Below are 15730 nucleotides of genomic sequence, written 5' to 3' on the forward strand. Positions count from 1 at the left end.
TAAACTTGTCAAGTTTAGTCATTGTATATAAAACGGCTGTGATGATTATTGAGTTACAAACACATGTTTATCTTAAATCACAGATCTAGGACTGGTAAAATACATTACAAAAAAATCTAAAAAGCTAATAAAAAGAAAACTCAGAATTAAATATATTAAGTTTCACTCTGATGTTTTAGTGAACATTCTTATTGTCTGTAAATTCAATTAGGTAATTATATAGACCTTTGTACAAACAGTGCAGTTTGCTACAGTTACGATTTCAATGGTAACTTAAATGTTGCCTTTATTCCATTTATAGCACCGTTTTAAAGACTTTAGAACCATGCCAATAAGAGTATTGCATGACTGTGCTGTTTCCTTGTGTTATTCACCAGATTGAGGGTGTAGACAGCAGACACGTTTATTAAAACCATTGAATACTCTTTTTTCAGAGTTATGGACATTTCAGACTTACGAACAACCTCCATTCCAAAGGGGTTTATAACTGTGAGGTCCTGCTGTATTTTTTTTTGCAAACTTAAACTGGAAACAGACAACCAATTTAAACACATTTACAAGATCCAATGTATTGCATATGATACGTAAAGCAATATAACTTTTTGATGCTTTAATCTATGAATCTCCTACAACACAACCAGAAATGTTAACCTATAGGTGGGGTTCAGGGGGCGGAGCTAGGCACCAACAACCTATCATCTGCTGTCACCAATTAAACCTACCTTATTTAAACATTAGTCACCTCTACCTCGCTGTCTTGTGTTTTTTCGTTTCCTCCTCCTCCCTCCTCCTCCTCTAGCATCTCAACCGCCTTTGCATCGGTCTCCTCTGGGGGGTTAGTGATTCCACTTTCTCCAACCCTTTGTTAAGCTCCGCTTCATTTACCTCATAGAGGAGGGTTCTCCATGAGTCAGAGGGGACCCCCGGCCAAACCCTTCCATCTGCATGTATGTTTCTTTTGGGATTCTTCTTTCAGGTCTGATGCCTCTATGTGAGGGTCCCCAAGCGGTGGCATCCCTCGTGTTTGTCGGGTCTCCTCAAAGACGGTGGCCCCTCTCCTGTTTGTCGGGTCTCCTCAGCGACGGAACCCCCCTTCTATTATGTTGGGCTTCAAAGAGGTGGAACACCACGCATTATATGTTTTAACAAATACTAACTTTATGTTTTCTTTCCGGTTCGCGAGCCTCTTCGTATGTCGGGTAACCTCAGAGACGGTGCCCCTCTTGGTATGTCGGGTCACCTCAAAGACGGTGGCCCCCCTCCTGTTTGTCGGGTCTCCTCAGCGACGGAACCCCCCTACTGTATATGTTGGGTCAGGAAGAGCCGGAACCTCTTTTGTGTTATCAATACTAATTCATGTTTTCTTTCCGGTTCGCGAGCCTCTTCGTATGTCGGGTCACCTCAAAGACGGTGGCCCCCCTCCTGTTTATCGTGTCTATCGATCAAGTAAATGTTGGGCCTGGAAGAGGCGGAGCCCCTCTCTCCATGTGTATATGTTTACTAACTCTGTCAATAAACACTATCAGGTGGCATAGCTCCGCCCCGTGAACTGGTTGTTGAGGAACAGAAATATTCTGTGACTGCAGGAATTTCTAGGGTTTGAGACCCTAATGGGGTAAGAGGCATCAGCTGTGACCGCTGGATCTAATAAAGTGCCTGATTCCCTTATTAATTACCTCCCTGACGTCCGCTCATATGTATGAAACACTTCCGTTTTCATTTTCCATTAGAATCCTCTGAACCTGTGTTTTATGATAGGAGACAGACATCCTGACAGTTATTTGTTCACCCAGTTGGGTATTAGGTGCAGTGTTTATTTTATAAGCGGTTTAATAAAAGTGCTTGTTCAAAGCATTTCATTTTCTCTGTACACCCACTGCCAAGCCAACCTCTCACAGGCCCAATATACCTGTTTTTCAGGAATATGTGCAGTTGCCTCCGACCACTTCAGAAAATACCACTTTGTGAAAGATAGAAAGAGCTGGTTTGATGCTCAGAGCTACTGTCGAGAGAAGCACACAGACCTGGCCACCATTGAAAGCCAGGAAGAAACAGAAAAACTAAATATTTCAGCTGGTTTTACTGATGCCTGGATCGGCCTGTATTATGACAAAGAGAACTGGCAGTGGTCCAATGGAGACAATGTGAGCTACTACAACTGGACATCCAGTCTCAACTGTACTAGTGTCGATTCAAATGGAGAGTGGGTCGACTCAGACTGTCATATTAATATATATTCTTTCATTTGCTACAATGGTAAGGTAACATTTTCATTCTGTTTTTTATTCATGCTCTCCTAGAAAACAGGGTCTATGTATGTTCCTCTTTTGTTGTTTTTTAACACTTACATTAGGAATGCAGAAACCTGACAACAGAGTGGGCGGTGGGGGTGTAGGGACTTACTGTACATATACACTTACATTCAGACAATTAAATCAGTTATGACTTTATCTTAATATTTATTCATTTTAACATAGCATTCTTAAAAATGGATTTAAAAACATTATTTCCGTAAATTGTTCCTGTGTTTATAGTCTCCTTTAGCATTAAGTACTGAACACTGTACGAAAGCAGATAGCACACTGGTGAATTGAAAGGTCACACTGGCCCTTGTACTCAAAAGTGTCTGTACCAACATTCCTTAATAAGGAACATTTAAGGCACGTTTAAAGAATATTTGCTGTACTCAAAACACTCCTTCCTACATTCCGACTATTTAAGGAAAAAAAATACTGCTGTTTTTCACAATTCCGCCGATTGACAAAATTCCGACTCTGGCTCGTTATCTCCTCGTTAACTAGTCATTTACGAGTTCCAAGTGATACACACAAGTTTTAGTAATGTTTAAGGGGACGTTTTTCTGTAAAGAAAATTACTGACAGATTTGGTCTGCCCTAAAAAGCAATTATTACCCTAGCGTTCTCCAAGGATTTGTGCCGTTGTGCACTCCTGCTGTAGCAGGTATATCAGTGCCACGTTTGCTGTTATTAAAGAGCCAAGCAACGAAGTTGCTGTCTGGATTTTTTCTCTTCTAATCTTGTGTGTACTTTAGTGCATTGTATGTGTGATATACTGATCTATCAAAATAATAATGATTTTGGGGAATTTTATGCAACAGCAGGGTCTTTGGCTTCAAATAGCCAAAGGAGAGATGTTTTGTCATTCCTCGTGTCCTGTATCAAGTAACAGCTGCGTTACTTCATAAGGCAGTCAATTCTATAAATATTCTCTGCACTGACACCAGCTTCAAATGAATTATGCATTATAACTAGGGCTTCTGATTTTCAGTTTTAACCAATAAAACACCCCCGATACAAAAAAATTTAAATCGGTGGATAGCGAAGAAACACCGGAAAACACAGGGAAGACTGTGGAAATGTTTAATCAATTCACTTTGACTTTACCCTTTAACCATTAAAAAATAAATCCTTCTACAATAAAAAATAATAAAAACATTTCCCAGTGCTGCAGGGCAAGGTCCCGGCTTCCTGACTTGTATCTATCATTGATTCGTTCTGAATACTTTAAACCCGCCCCAACATTCCTACGTTTCTATTGGAGACTCCGCTTGCGAGATTTAAAACGAGATTACAATCGGGAATGGAGGTTTGTTAGCGAGATTTCAATATGTATATACGGAGGAATTAAAATAGAATTGTGGCAAAATGTACAAAAATTAGTGGTGGGAAAAGTGAAGCCTCTTGAGCCACTGAACCCTCTGAACCATTTGCTTCATAAAAGATTCACTGAGCCGAATCACTTGAAGCGCTTCGTGCTCCATAGTGACATCTATTGGCAGAGCCGCGTCGTTGAACATACTGTAACTTGAACATACGAGTTACACACAGGCTGCTATTGCCTGGAACTTGGCATTTAGAAATAATGATAAAAGACACCGTAAAGCACGCTTTTACAGGCTCTGTCAGTGTCATTTGTGACTTACAAAATGAAGTTACATTTTATAATTTCTCTGCTATCTGTATCAACCACACATATGATTACCCAACAAAAAAGCCAGTCACGCATACGCATTATCATACTTGAAATTTAAAATTGCTGCACAATCGAAAACACGATAATGTTGCTTTAGAAAGGGAGGCATATCTGACCTGAATGTACTTGACTCGGAATTTTGTGGATCCCTGCTTCTCCGAGAAAGTGTGAGTGTAGAGAACTTTTTTTAGATTTTAAAATAATAATTACATTTTCCAAAATGCAAAACTAAAAGAATCATATTTGCTGATATTTTTAAATAAACACATTGAAAAAAAAGAGAAAGAAATAATAAACGCTTCCTTCCAGGAGTAATCTAGGCTATATTAAAACAAAGCATTGTATTGATTCTGGGTCAGTGAAATCACGTGATGTGTTGCTTCATGCGGAACACTGTTTGCTTCGTATGGTTCGAGGCGGGTTACGTCATTTGTTTGCTTCACATGAAGCAGTGGTCATTTGAATCACCTGAAGTAGTGAATCACTGAATCATGTGACTGGTCTGACGCCTCAATGAACCCCGTGTATGATTTGAAGCCTCAATGAAGCAATGAACCCCGTGTATGATTTGAAGCCTCAATGAAGCAATGAACCCCGTGTATGATTTGAAGCTCTGAACTAATGTAGTTGAATCACTTGAAGCCCTTCTCCAAAACTCATAGGCATTCTAGTTTTAGGCATAGCATTAATGGGTCATTAGTTCAGTGTCTCATCGGTGTCGGATGGCTAGATTATTATAGATTATTTTTAAGCATACAACATACTTGAAGCGTAACCCCAAGTCAATTAAAGCCTATTGGACATTTAAAAAAAATGTGTTTTTTAAAGTGCATAATATATAGAAACATAACATAATAACAATGTTTATGTTATTACATTTCAGTAAAACATACTTGAATGCAAAGATTTCTACATATACATCCATATATATTTTTATATATTACATATATGATTTGGCGGACACAAACCCAGATCTCTAGAGTGAGGTTGATTATTTCATTTCACTAAACTCATCGAGCCACCACGGATCCCACAGTCATAACCCAAACATCAACAAGATATGGTTCTTTAAGGTGTAATGGTGTTTTTTCAATAGTACAGCAATTTGATATTTATAAATTATATTTATTTTTTTGATGTATCACAATGAAATAATATTGTATTCAAGACTTCTTTGACAAAGGTTTGATAACACATTTTATAAATAATTATTTCTGGAAAACATCTCAAATAATCATTACATTTATTTTTATAATAATGAACAATAATTAAACTCCCCCAATTGCACATAGTAGTAGCCAGCATATGTATATATTGTAGCGATCTCGGTTCTTGCAGGCTGGTGCATCACACAGGGCGAGGCAATCCACACACAGGAGGAGGGTGGGCACGAACCCGGGACCTCTCGCACTGAAGCATAGCGCCGATACCGCTGTACAAAGGAGCCAGCAACTGTTGAGTTACTATACATATTTTGACAGAAAAAAACCAAAACATTCAAGCATTTTGAAAAATAACCGAAAACAAATTTCATACAGTATATCAAAAACGAAACCCCAGAAAAAAAAAAAGATTTACATAAAACTCAAAAATAGCTAAAAATAAACACCAAAAAATACAACTAATAAAACCTGAAAAACAGAAGCCCTAGTTATAACATTGGTGAGTTTCCATCAGTGCTGGGATTGCACAGCCTAAGTGGCCTGATGGGGCTGCAGTGTGAATAGAAAGGGAACCCAACTCTGAAATGTACAAATAAAATATCATGAAGGTCTGTATTTAAAAAAAAAAAAAAAAAAAAAGAAAATTTTCGCAGATGGGTGTGTGTAAATCAGCAACTTGTTCATTCTATATAGACTCAAGATCAAACTTTTAGAAATATTGTATTCACTTCAAAATCACCCTTAGATTAAACATGTTGTTTTTGCTGTCCACATATGCCCCAGAAAGTGCCCACTGCCCAGTCTTCATTATTCTACCACCAGCGGATGGAAATATACAAATCTCATACCAGACAAAAACACGTACAGCAATCGTATTATATAGGTTAGAGCATAACAAATATATGAAAAAAAGTTGATGTGGGTTTTAAATGAAGTTTTTAAATGATTAAAAATATATAGTTTATTTTCAGGATGTTTTGCATTTTTTCATTCTATCAACATTCATTCGTGTACACTGTAGTAGCTCAACCTCTTAATATATATAAATGTTTATATAACAATATGGAGCATCGACGTGCGTGCCTCTTATAAAGATAAAAACAAACCCTATCTGGACGGACCTACTGTCTTAAACCATTGCACTGGGAGGAAAGCAAGCTACCTGTTAATATACATTGCATTTGCTGATCTGTTATAATGTGGTATGATCATGGCTTCCATTTGCCCCATAATGCCATTCCACCAGCACTTTCATTCTCGTTAGAAAGCGGAACACAAATGGCACGGTCTTAGAACTATGGCTCCAGACTCGAGCGTTATTAAGGGGGAGCATTGTATTTTGAATTGAATGAGGAAGGCTACTCAGTCCTGGAACTTGAAATTTTCCTAACAAGCTCAAAGCATGTTAAAAACAGATTTAGAGAAATGTGATAATAATTCAATACTGGAGCAACAGGACCCATTGCATACACCCTAAAAATGACATTGGAAGCTACTGGCTTTTTAATGTTAACAGACTTGAAAGAATAAATACAGAACAGTGTTTTCTATTTTATTTTTGTTTGTTTTGTTTTATGCTGTGTTTTGTTAGTAGTTCAAGTAATGTTTTATTTAGCTTATCAAACAACTATATATAACAATACAAAAGGCCTGGTTACTTTGGGGTACACCAGCAAGATCTCTATTTATTGGTCAGACTATTCTTAAGAGCACACCTCTTTTTAGATTTGTGTTTCCTTTTCAGAAACCAGTGACTACAGTCAGAGATCTATCCTGCTTTTAAAAAAAAAAACTTTGTATGAAGCTCAGCAACTCTGTAGAGAAAACAACAACGGCCATGTTACTGTAAAGAACGACAGTGACACAGCCTATTTGATCTGCTGTCTGTTACCTTTTTCAGACACCAGAGAGAGTTATATCCTGATTGATCAACCGAAAACCTGGTATGAAGCTCAGCAGTACTGTAGAACAAACTACACCGACCTGGTCAGCATAAAGAATAATGATGAAGATAAGAAAATAAAGGAGAAAGCAAATGGAACTGCTGTCTGGATAGGTCTGTTCAATAATCCCTGGAAGTGGTCACTCAAAGGGGAGTATTCCTCTTTTCACAACTGGGACAAAGGGCAACCAAACAGTGTAGGCAATAATATCTGTGTGGAGATGTATGGTGCAGCGGATAAGGAAAGAGGTAAATGGAATGACGCTGGCTGCAACAATACCTCGCCCTTCTTTTGCTATAATGGTAAGGGTCCCTCAGTGTTTTCACTCCATCTGTGACACAAAGCATGCCATCATATAAAACAACATTGGAAAAAAAAAAATGTTTTTTGTAATTCATGAATGGTTATTCTTTGCTTATTAAAACAAATACTGTACATTTATACTTTGAAAGTGAATGGTTGTGGAGGTGAAGTTATGTGATGTGTGAATTCAGGTAATGAGGGTTCATTTATTCATGGGAATTCATTAATAAGCAACTGTTTCATCATAAAGCACAGCTGTGTTGCAAGTAACAAGGGGAATGGGAATAAAACCAGCAATTTACTACTAAGAAAAATTATTTAAAAGCACCTTCCTGCAACTAAGTTGTTTCTTGCAAGTTTTATTTCTCTCAGAAAAGCTGTTGTCCTGCAGCAATATTGGGTCAAAGGGTCTGAGGTCAATGCCGAGATCCCTGATACATTCATCACACATTTATCATCTCAAATGGGATACGAGACACAAGACTTCCACAAACGTTTTAGAATCAGTTGGCTGAATATGAAAATCAAAACTTTGTCCCAACCCTTTATTAGATCATTATTAATAAACTACACCTCATAATCTTAGTCTTGACAATCCAATGAACATTATATATGCATGGAATGGGCTTATTTGTGATTTGTAATCAATGATATATCATTTTTTTTCAGAATCCTGTAAAGAAGCTTCCTGCCCTAAATACCACTTTGAGAAAACTGTTATGAACTGGTCTGCCGCTCAGACACACTGTAGAGATAAATACACAGACCTGGCCACTGTCCACAGCCAAGAGGAAGCAAAGCAACTCTTAGATATTTTTAATATTAGTACCAATGCCTGGATCGGGATGTATCGTGATGTCAGTGAGAACTGGCAGTGGTCCAATGGAGATGAAGTCACCTACAACATGAGACGTGCCAAACTCTTCTGTGCTACAGTCAGTAAAGATGGAGATTGGACCGATTCTCTCTGTCATGATACAAAACATTTCATGTGTTATAACAGTAGTAAAGGTATTTTCTTTTCTGTTATGCTCTCTGTGATGCGGTGTATAGACCCCAAACTAGTAAAACAGGCTTCCAGGGCTGCTTAGTACATGTCCTGTGTAAAATGTGCATGTATGTACAGGACAGCATATCACTAGGTTCCTTCTTACAATAAACTAATATCATAAACTGCACTGTGAAAAGGGCTCTGAAGAATACAGTAAGTGGTTGTCTGAGAAAAGCATTGTTCATGTTAAGGTGTAGGTCAGACATTCTCAAGACTTTGAAATAATAACCACTGTACATTGTATTATTTACAGATGCACACACAGGCAGCCATGACCAACAACGTTGATTCAATATCCCTTAGAACAAGAAGAACTCCAATTAGCTCCATGCTCTGAGTAGTGACACAATCTAGTACTGCACATGAATAACAACAACACCAGTTTAACTAACACATATCATTGCATCTCCTCTTCTTTACAAGTATTTAAATATGTGCAGGGGTGGACTACCCTGGTACTAGTGGCTGTACTGGGATTATTCTGCCCCTTCCGTACAGTCACTCAGTATAAATCCATTCTGTTACGGGCTTTCTGAATTCTTACTGGATAGCGTCTCTCAAGCTTCTCCGGAGGTTCTTTGTTTGCTACCTGCTCCCTCTAGTGACACAATTTATTACTGCACATGTAAATGAATAACAATAACACCCATTTAACTAACACATACAATAAATTATATAGACTTAACTGTGTTGTTAAATACAGTAATGCAGCATACAGAAGCAAATGTGACAGATGCGCATCACGTGACTCGTCAGCTTGCAAATCCCGTGCAAAACCCACTTGTTTAGCTCCACTTTTCACTCTAAAATGATTAGAAAAAGAAACTGTTTCAATACATACATTTTCTTAAAGAAAAAAGAAAACAGTATTTTTTTTTTTTATTAGCTAATACTAATAACTGTAACAGCAGGAGAGCCAAGACACCTCAGTAACGACAGCTCAACTGATCTTCTGTTTGATACCTTTTCAGAAACCAGAGAGAGATATATCCTGATTGATCAACTGAAAACCTGGTATGAAGCTCAGCAGTACTGTAGAGAACACCACACTGATCTAGTCAGTGTAAAGAATGAGGATGAAAATAATAAAATAAAGGAGAAAACAAATGGAAATCATGTCTGGATTGGTCTGTCCAATAACCCCTGGAAGTGGTCGGATGGGGGGGATAATTACACACCTCAGAACTGGTTAGAAGAGCAACCTGACAATCATGAAGGCAAAGAGAAATGTGTGATGATTCGAAACAAAACTAATACACTTAAATTGAACGATGGTTCATGCAGCTTGAAGCTCCCCTTCTTCTGCTATGATGGTAAGGAGCCCTGTTCAGTCTGTGTTCTTGTTTAGTTCAGTGTTTTTATCTCAGTCTGTGAGCAGGGACTCGGAGGCCCAGTCCATCGGATCCTACAGTAGCTCTGGCCACCAAATTCATTCACTATAAATTAATGAGTATTCTATTCAGCCCAAGTCATTTATTTGTGTAAAGCGCCCTGGGATGCTAGGACGCTATATAAATGAAATTTGTATGGTATGATATTGTCAGCATTTCCTTGGTGGTGACGGCAGAAAACACACACCTTTATTAAAACACATTACAGCAATAAAGTTAAAACATTAAATAGTCTTTTTTTTTTTATTCCTGTGCGGATACAGTGTGCTGGTGGTGAGTGCAGGAAACAGTTTCATTAAATACAGATACAACCCCCTCAGTCCCACCTTCTGCAACAGCCTCTCAAGGTAATCAGTTCAGTGTAATTCACAACCTGTGTGAGAATTGCAGGTACCAGCCGGTGTAACTCAGGACAGCTAAACTACCTATTTTAGAAATACTTTGAAAATCGCATGTGGACATGTTAAGGAGGTTTATACTATAACTCCTACATACTACAAGTAGCTTCAAAGTCTTTTTTTGTGTTGGCAATAATTCTGAGTGGTTCTCTGAGACTCCAGGACTGAATTATCACAATTTCTCTCTAAATCTGCCTTTACTTAGCTTAATGTGTGTGTGAACTCTTCTGTTTGTCCTGCACAGATCACATGACAATCGCAAGGGTCAAACTTACCGCACCAAGAGGAATGAATCTTGAAGACCCCAAAGTGAGCGAAGCCATTTTAAAGCAGGTGGGTGACATTCCCTTTCAGAATTACAAACTGACACCGTTTCCTGGTTCCTGTACTTTGTGTGTCACACTAATCCCCTACTTTCATAAGACTGATTGAGGGATTGTCTGAAGCATTGACTTAGCTCAGTTTCTTTTTATTTTACTCTCTCTGTGTCTTTCTGGTGTCAGTCCAGTTCTCTTAAGTAGTAACTGGTAATTGAATTATCACACTTACCTGCCTGGAAGGAAAAGACATTGAAATAAAACCTGAAGATTGCTTACCTTTATAATGATCACTGTCAGCATCCATAGGAAGAACACTGAAACAAAATCAAAGAGAAACAAACAACTGTGATTAGTGACTGTTTGCTCAGAAAAGAAACAGCTGCATTGTTGTTAATTGTGGTATTTAGTATTACTGTAATTGCATACCAGTACAGTAACTACATTTACAATAGAGCTACACAAACAAGACACAGTCTCCTACAGAATATATTATACTGAACGCGACACTGGCTGTTCATAGGATTACATGAGGAGCTGTCTGCCTTGTATTCAAATGGCCATTTAGCATTCTATAAAGAGCGGTATATTGAGATCAAAAAGGTATCTGATTGTATATTGACAGGTTTGTACTATTGACAACGGACTGATGTTCATTAGTTGTGTATTTCAACATTATAATTTAAATGTACCTTTTCAGAGAGTAATTTTATGGAGCGGGAGGGTAGAGCAACATACAGTGGAGCGAGAGGGCAGTCTGGTTTGTTTGTGTTCAGAGCAGGACCCAAGAGCAGAACAAGACGACGTAGGTACAGGTACAGGATGCTGTGCCTGAGACAATGCAGCCCATCCCAGAAAACAAATCATTCTTTCAAGCTGTTGTAGCAGGGACTGCTGAGGCTGCACACAGATCAGTGTGTGCTAAAGCATGGACAACAACAAGGTGTTTATAATTCAAACCCGATCTCTGAAAGAGAGTTGAGGCTGTAGCCAACACCACCTCTCTAGGTGCCCCTTCTCCTTTACCTGATCTTCTAATAGGGGGACCATTGCAGTGGGGTATTCTAAGCCCGGTTAAAACCTGCATCAACTTGCAAATCAGAGGCTCTATAGCCAGGGAGTATAAAAAACCAGACAAGGGGCAGGCTTGTCTAATGCCCCTCTGGGCAGGGAAAGGTGCACTCAGCCCCCCGTTCATCTTAAGCAGGCTGAGAATGCTCCGGTAGGAGGACCGCTTAGTATCGCTTAGAAAAACTACAACAGACCCGCTCATGCGAGATGCTGACTTCATATTTTGACATTCTATAATTTGCCTCACAGCTAGCACACGCTTCTCTAAATCCACAATCCGGCACGATCTTAATCCCATGGCTGCGGGCTAGCCTTCCAAAAGAGACGCTCTCCCTCTGCCTCCCGGCCTCGGCTAGTCAAGCCTGCGGAGCTGACACACAGTCAGCACCAGGAAAAAAAACACAGTTCTTTATAACAGTAAAACACTTATGTGGATATGTATCAAGCATTTGCGATGGCATTAAGGCCATAGCACCGAGTTTACGCTGGCCTTAAAATTGCCCTGTATGTATCATGACACTTTTGGCAAGTTGAGGCCATGTTAGCACCACCAAAATTCACTCCGCTGTGCAATGCACTCAGCCGCTCGTTAGCCATGCATTTTAAGGCTTGTCAAGCTTTAATTATATGCATGGGCGAACTGTAGGTGTAGCTCCTTTATAAATGAAGTGTGATGTTAAAATTAGATTTATGAAGTGGCAGAACAGCAGCACCAGCCCTAAAAGGGTCCACAAATTGGTCTTATTTGGGTGCAAAGAACAAGTCAGCAAGCAGCTGATAGGAAAGAGCATTATGGCAGCAGTCATATAGGGGGCCGGAAAATTCACTGTATTTTTAAAATAAATTCACGAATGGCAATAAAAATACCAACGGATTTCATAGTGTCACGAAACCGCTAGTTTATTTAAAAAAAAATATATATTTAGATAGAAATTTTCTTGATAACATTGAGTTTCTTGTGGTTTCAGATTCAAGAACATTTCTCCAAGAAGTTTCCGATGGACGGTGTTAACATGCGCTGGAGAAAACAAGACGGAGAGATTTTCCACAAGGATGTGGAAGAGGAGGAGGAGGAGGAGGAGAAGTGCTCTGATCCGTGAGATACCAGCACAGGCATCGCAAGTGGGGGTTCAGGGCATTGTGCCATTAATCTCTATTAGAAACAAACTGTAGTCAAAGGCTTTTGACTGTTTTAATTTTAATATTTAAGTAACTATACATAATATAATCAGGGGTTCAAATCAATATAATTGTGAAGTTCAGAAATATTTTAATCTGCATTAAGATCAATATAATACTAAAGAGATTAAACAGATCTACATGAATAGTAGGGTCTGCAAACAGTATGCGTTGCAAATGCATTGCTTCATTTCTGTATAAGTTGTATCATAATATTGGTGTTCTCCTGCAGATTGAGCATGTTTCTTTGTACCACATCATGCTCCACATGTTATCAGATCTGCATTTAGAAATACAGCTCCAATTTGAATCCCTGAATATAATGTAATAATGCTAGAACAGGTTTTTGAGGTTGTGGTTTAGTTTAAAATGTATTTTATATTATGTCCTGGTTTATATTAATGTGTGTTTTTTTTCTGTTAATTATACATTATATTGGTGCAATTCAGATTATTATAAATGCACCCACCACCACCTTCATAATAAAGTAGCAACTATATCCTTATTTCTATTCAGGGTATTGAAGGAAGGATGTGTTTTAGTGTCACTGCTGGAACACTGGTTTATATTAAGGTGGTGGTGGGTGTGCGTTTATTTATTAATAATTCTACGATTGTTACATTAGTTACTGGTGCAACTACAATTTATATTAAGGCATTTGAGTGTGTTTTAGTTGTATCATTAAGGTACTACAACTGTTGTGATGTAAAAGTTTCCTTTACAATATATATGGTCAAGAATATTTGATAAAATAAATGAATTGAAGATATATTTGTTATTATTATTATTCATACAGTACATGCTAGACATACATTGATAACGCATTGAGAGAGAGACATGCAATATGGTGTTGAAAAAGAACACTTTCCAATGTGCAGCCTGCTGGATGCAATGCAACATGTTCAAAGGTGTCTCTGCTTGAAAATAAACAGATCATGCACAGGGCAAGGAAACCAGTACATTGTCACAATTCATAGTCTGTATGTTTTCTGAATTATTACAATAAAGTTTTTAACACAATCTTGTGTTTGTTTGTTATCATTTGTTACATAGGAACATAAGAAAGTTTACAAACGAGAGGAGGCCATTCAGCCCATCTTACTCATTTGGTTGTTAGTAGCTTATTGATCCCAGAATCTCATCAAGCAGCTTCTTGAAGGATCCCAGGGTGTCAGCTTCAACAACATTACTGGGGAGTTGGTTCCAGACCCTCACAATTCTCTGTGTAAAAAAGTGCCTCCTATTTTCTGTTCTGAATGCCCCTTTATCTAATCTCAATTTGTGACCCCTGGTCCTTGTTTCTTTTTTCAGGTCAAAAAAGTCCCCTGGGTCAACATTGTCTATACCTTTTAGGATTTTGAATGTTTGAATCGGATCACCGCGTAGTCTTCTTTGTTCAAGGCTTTTAGCATGTCTGCATATGACATGCCTTTTAAACCCAGGATAATTCTGGTTGCTCTTCTTTGCACTCTTGTTCTAGAGCAGCAATATCCTTTTTGTAACGAGGTGACCAGAACTGAACACAATATTCTTTATTTTATACACCAAATAAACTTTGTTTCCCACCACCAAAGTTCATGCCCCATACATGCCACCAACTGTCTCACTTTTGTTCCGTCTAGGCCTACCTCAGGAGGTTACTTAGTCGTGCTGGTTCAGTCTTAGGTCTCTTGTCTGCTGAACCTTAGCTAAGCGATGCTCCTCCTACTGGAGTACCAGGAACAGGAAAGTGAGTTTGCAGGCAATGGCTCCCTCTGCTGGAGCACGGTGAGCCCATTGGTAAGTATGCTGGAACTGGCTCCCTCTGCTTGAGCACGGTGAGCACACAGGTAAGTATGCTGGAACTGGCTCCCTCTGCTGGAGCACGGTGAAACAGTAAGATAGCTCCTGCTATCGTGGTACAACAGTAACAAAGGTAAGTAAACTAGGGAGCGTTGAAATAGTACGATAGCTCCTGCTATCGTGGTAAAGCTGTATCACAGGTAGGTAAACTGGAGCGTGTTGAAACAATACGATAGCTCCTGCTAGTGTGGTAAAGCTGTATCACAGGTAGGTAAAATGGAGTGTGCTGAAACAGTTCGCTAGCTGAACACAACTCTGGTGTCCGGCCAATGTGTTCAGCTTGTTGTAAAACAATAAACAATCGTCCATAAACCCTGCCCTGTTGTCTGTGTCATTTGTTAGCAGAGTCCCACACAGTACACAGAACACAACAAACTGTTCCTAAACACAAAGTACGCCCACGCCAGTACTTGTGTCGGGCTTGGATAACTTTATGATTTGCAGAAATTATACTCACTCTCTCCTAAAACTAAATATACATCAACTGTGTCGTCTTCACAAACAATAGTAGAACTATTCAATTATGCACAGTAAACAGCAAATAGAACACAAGAAACATACTTTTTATAACGTATGTAATCACTAGTAGTCTTCAACAAAACAGAGATTTTTCAAACTGAGGTTCCAGAAGTCTGTAGATCTCTCTGGTGGTGTATTCCCCACTGCCACACACCCCCAGTGATCTGCTAACTTCCTTATATGTCAGAAAACCACACCCTCTTTGAATCATGAAGCCAGGGCTTCTGGGGAACGTAGTCTTTAAGGCCAGTCGGCCATTTCTTATTTTACTATTAATTAGTGATTTAGCAGACTCTTACCCAAAGCGACTTACAGAGACTAGGGGGTGAACCCACGACCCTCCAGTCAAGAGTCCAGAGCCCTAACCACTACTCCACACTGCTGCCCGTATTTGCTAGGTGCTGGCCGAGGTTGCCTCAATTGTTTCTTCTAACTTAGCTTGTGATTTTAATACAAGTTAGAGCAGGGGTGTCAAACTCCAGTCCTCGAGGGCCGCAGGGTCTTCTGGTTTTCATTCCAATTTACATAATTGATCTAATTATTTGTTGAATTTGACATAT

The 15730-nt window shown here is 38.9% G+C and overlaps 1 protein-coding gene across 1 annotated transcript in view; it reads left to right on the forward strand.

Moving 5' to 3' along the window:
- The window catches only part of LOC131709023 (C-type mannose receptor 2-like), a 33026-nt gene extending 19203 nt beyond the window's left edge, over window positions 1-13823 (forward strand). The window contains exon 10 of the mRNA XM_059010626.1: window positions 12599-13823. Coding sequence (XP_058866609.1) covers window positions 12599-12730 — 132 coding nt within the window. The 3' untranslated portion in view covers window positions 12731-13823. The remainder of the gene's footprint in view (window positions 1-12598) is intronic.
- The last annotated feature ends 1907 nt before the right edge of the window (window positions 13824-15730 follow it).

The sequence above is a fragment of the Acipenser ruthenus genome, chromosome 41 (assembly GCF_902713425.1).
Source record: "Acipenser ruthenus chromosome 41, fAciRut3.2 maternal haplotype, whole genome shotgun sequence".
NCBI classification, from domain to species: Eukaryota; Metazoa; Chordata; class Actinopteri; order Acipenseriformes; family Acipenseridae; genus Acipenser; species Acipenser ruthenus.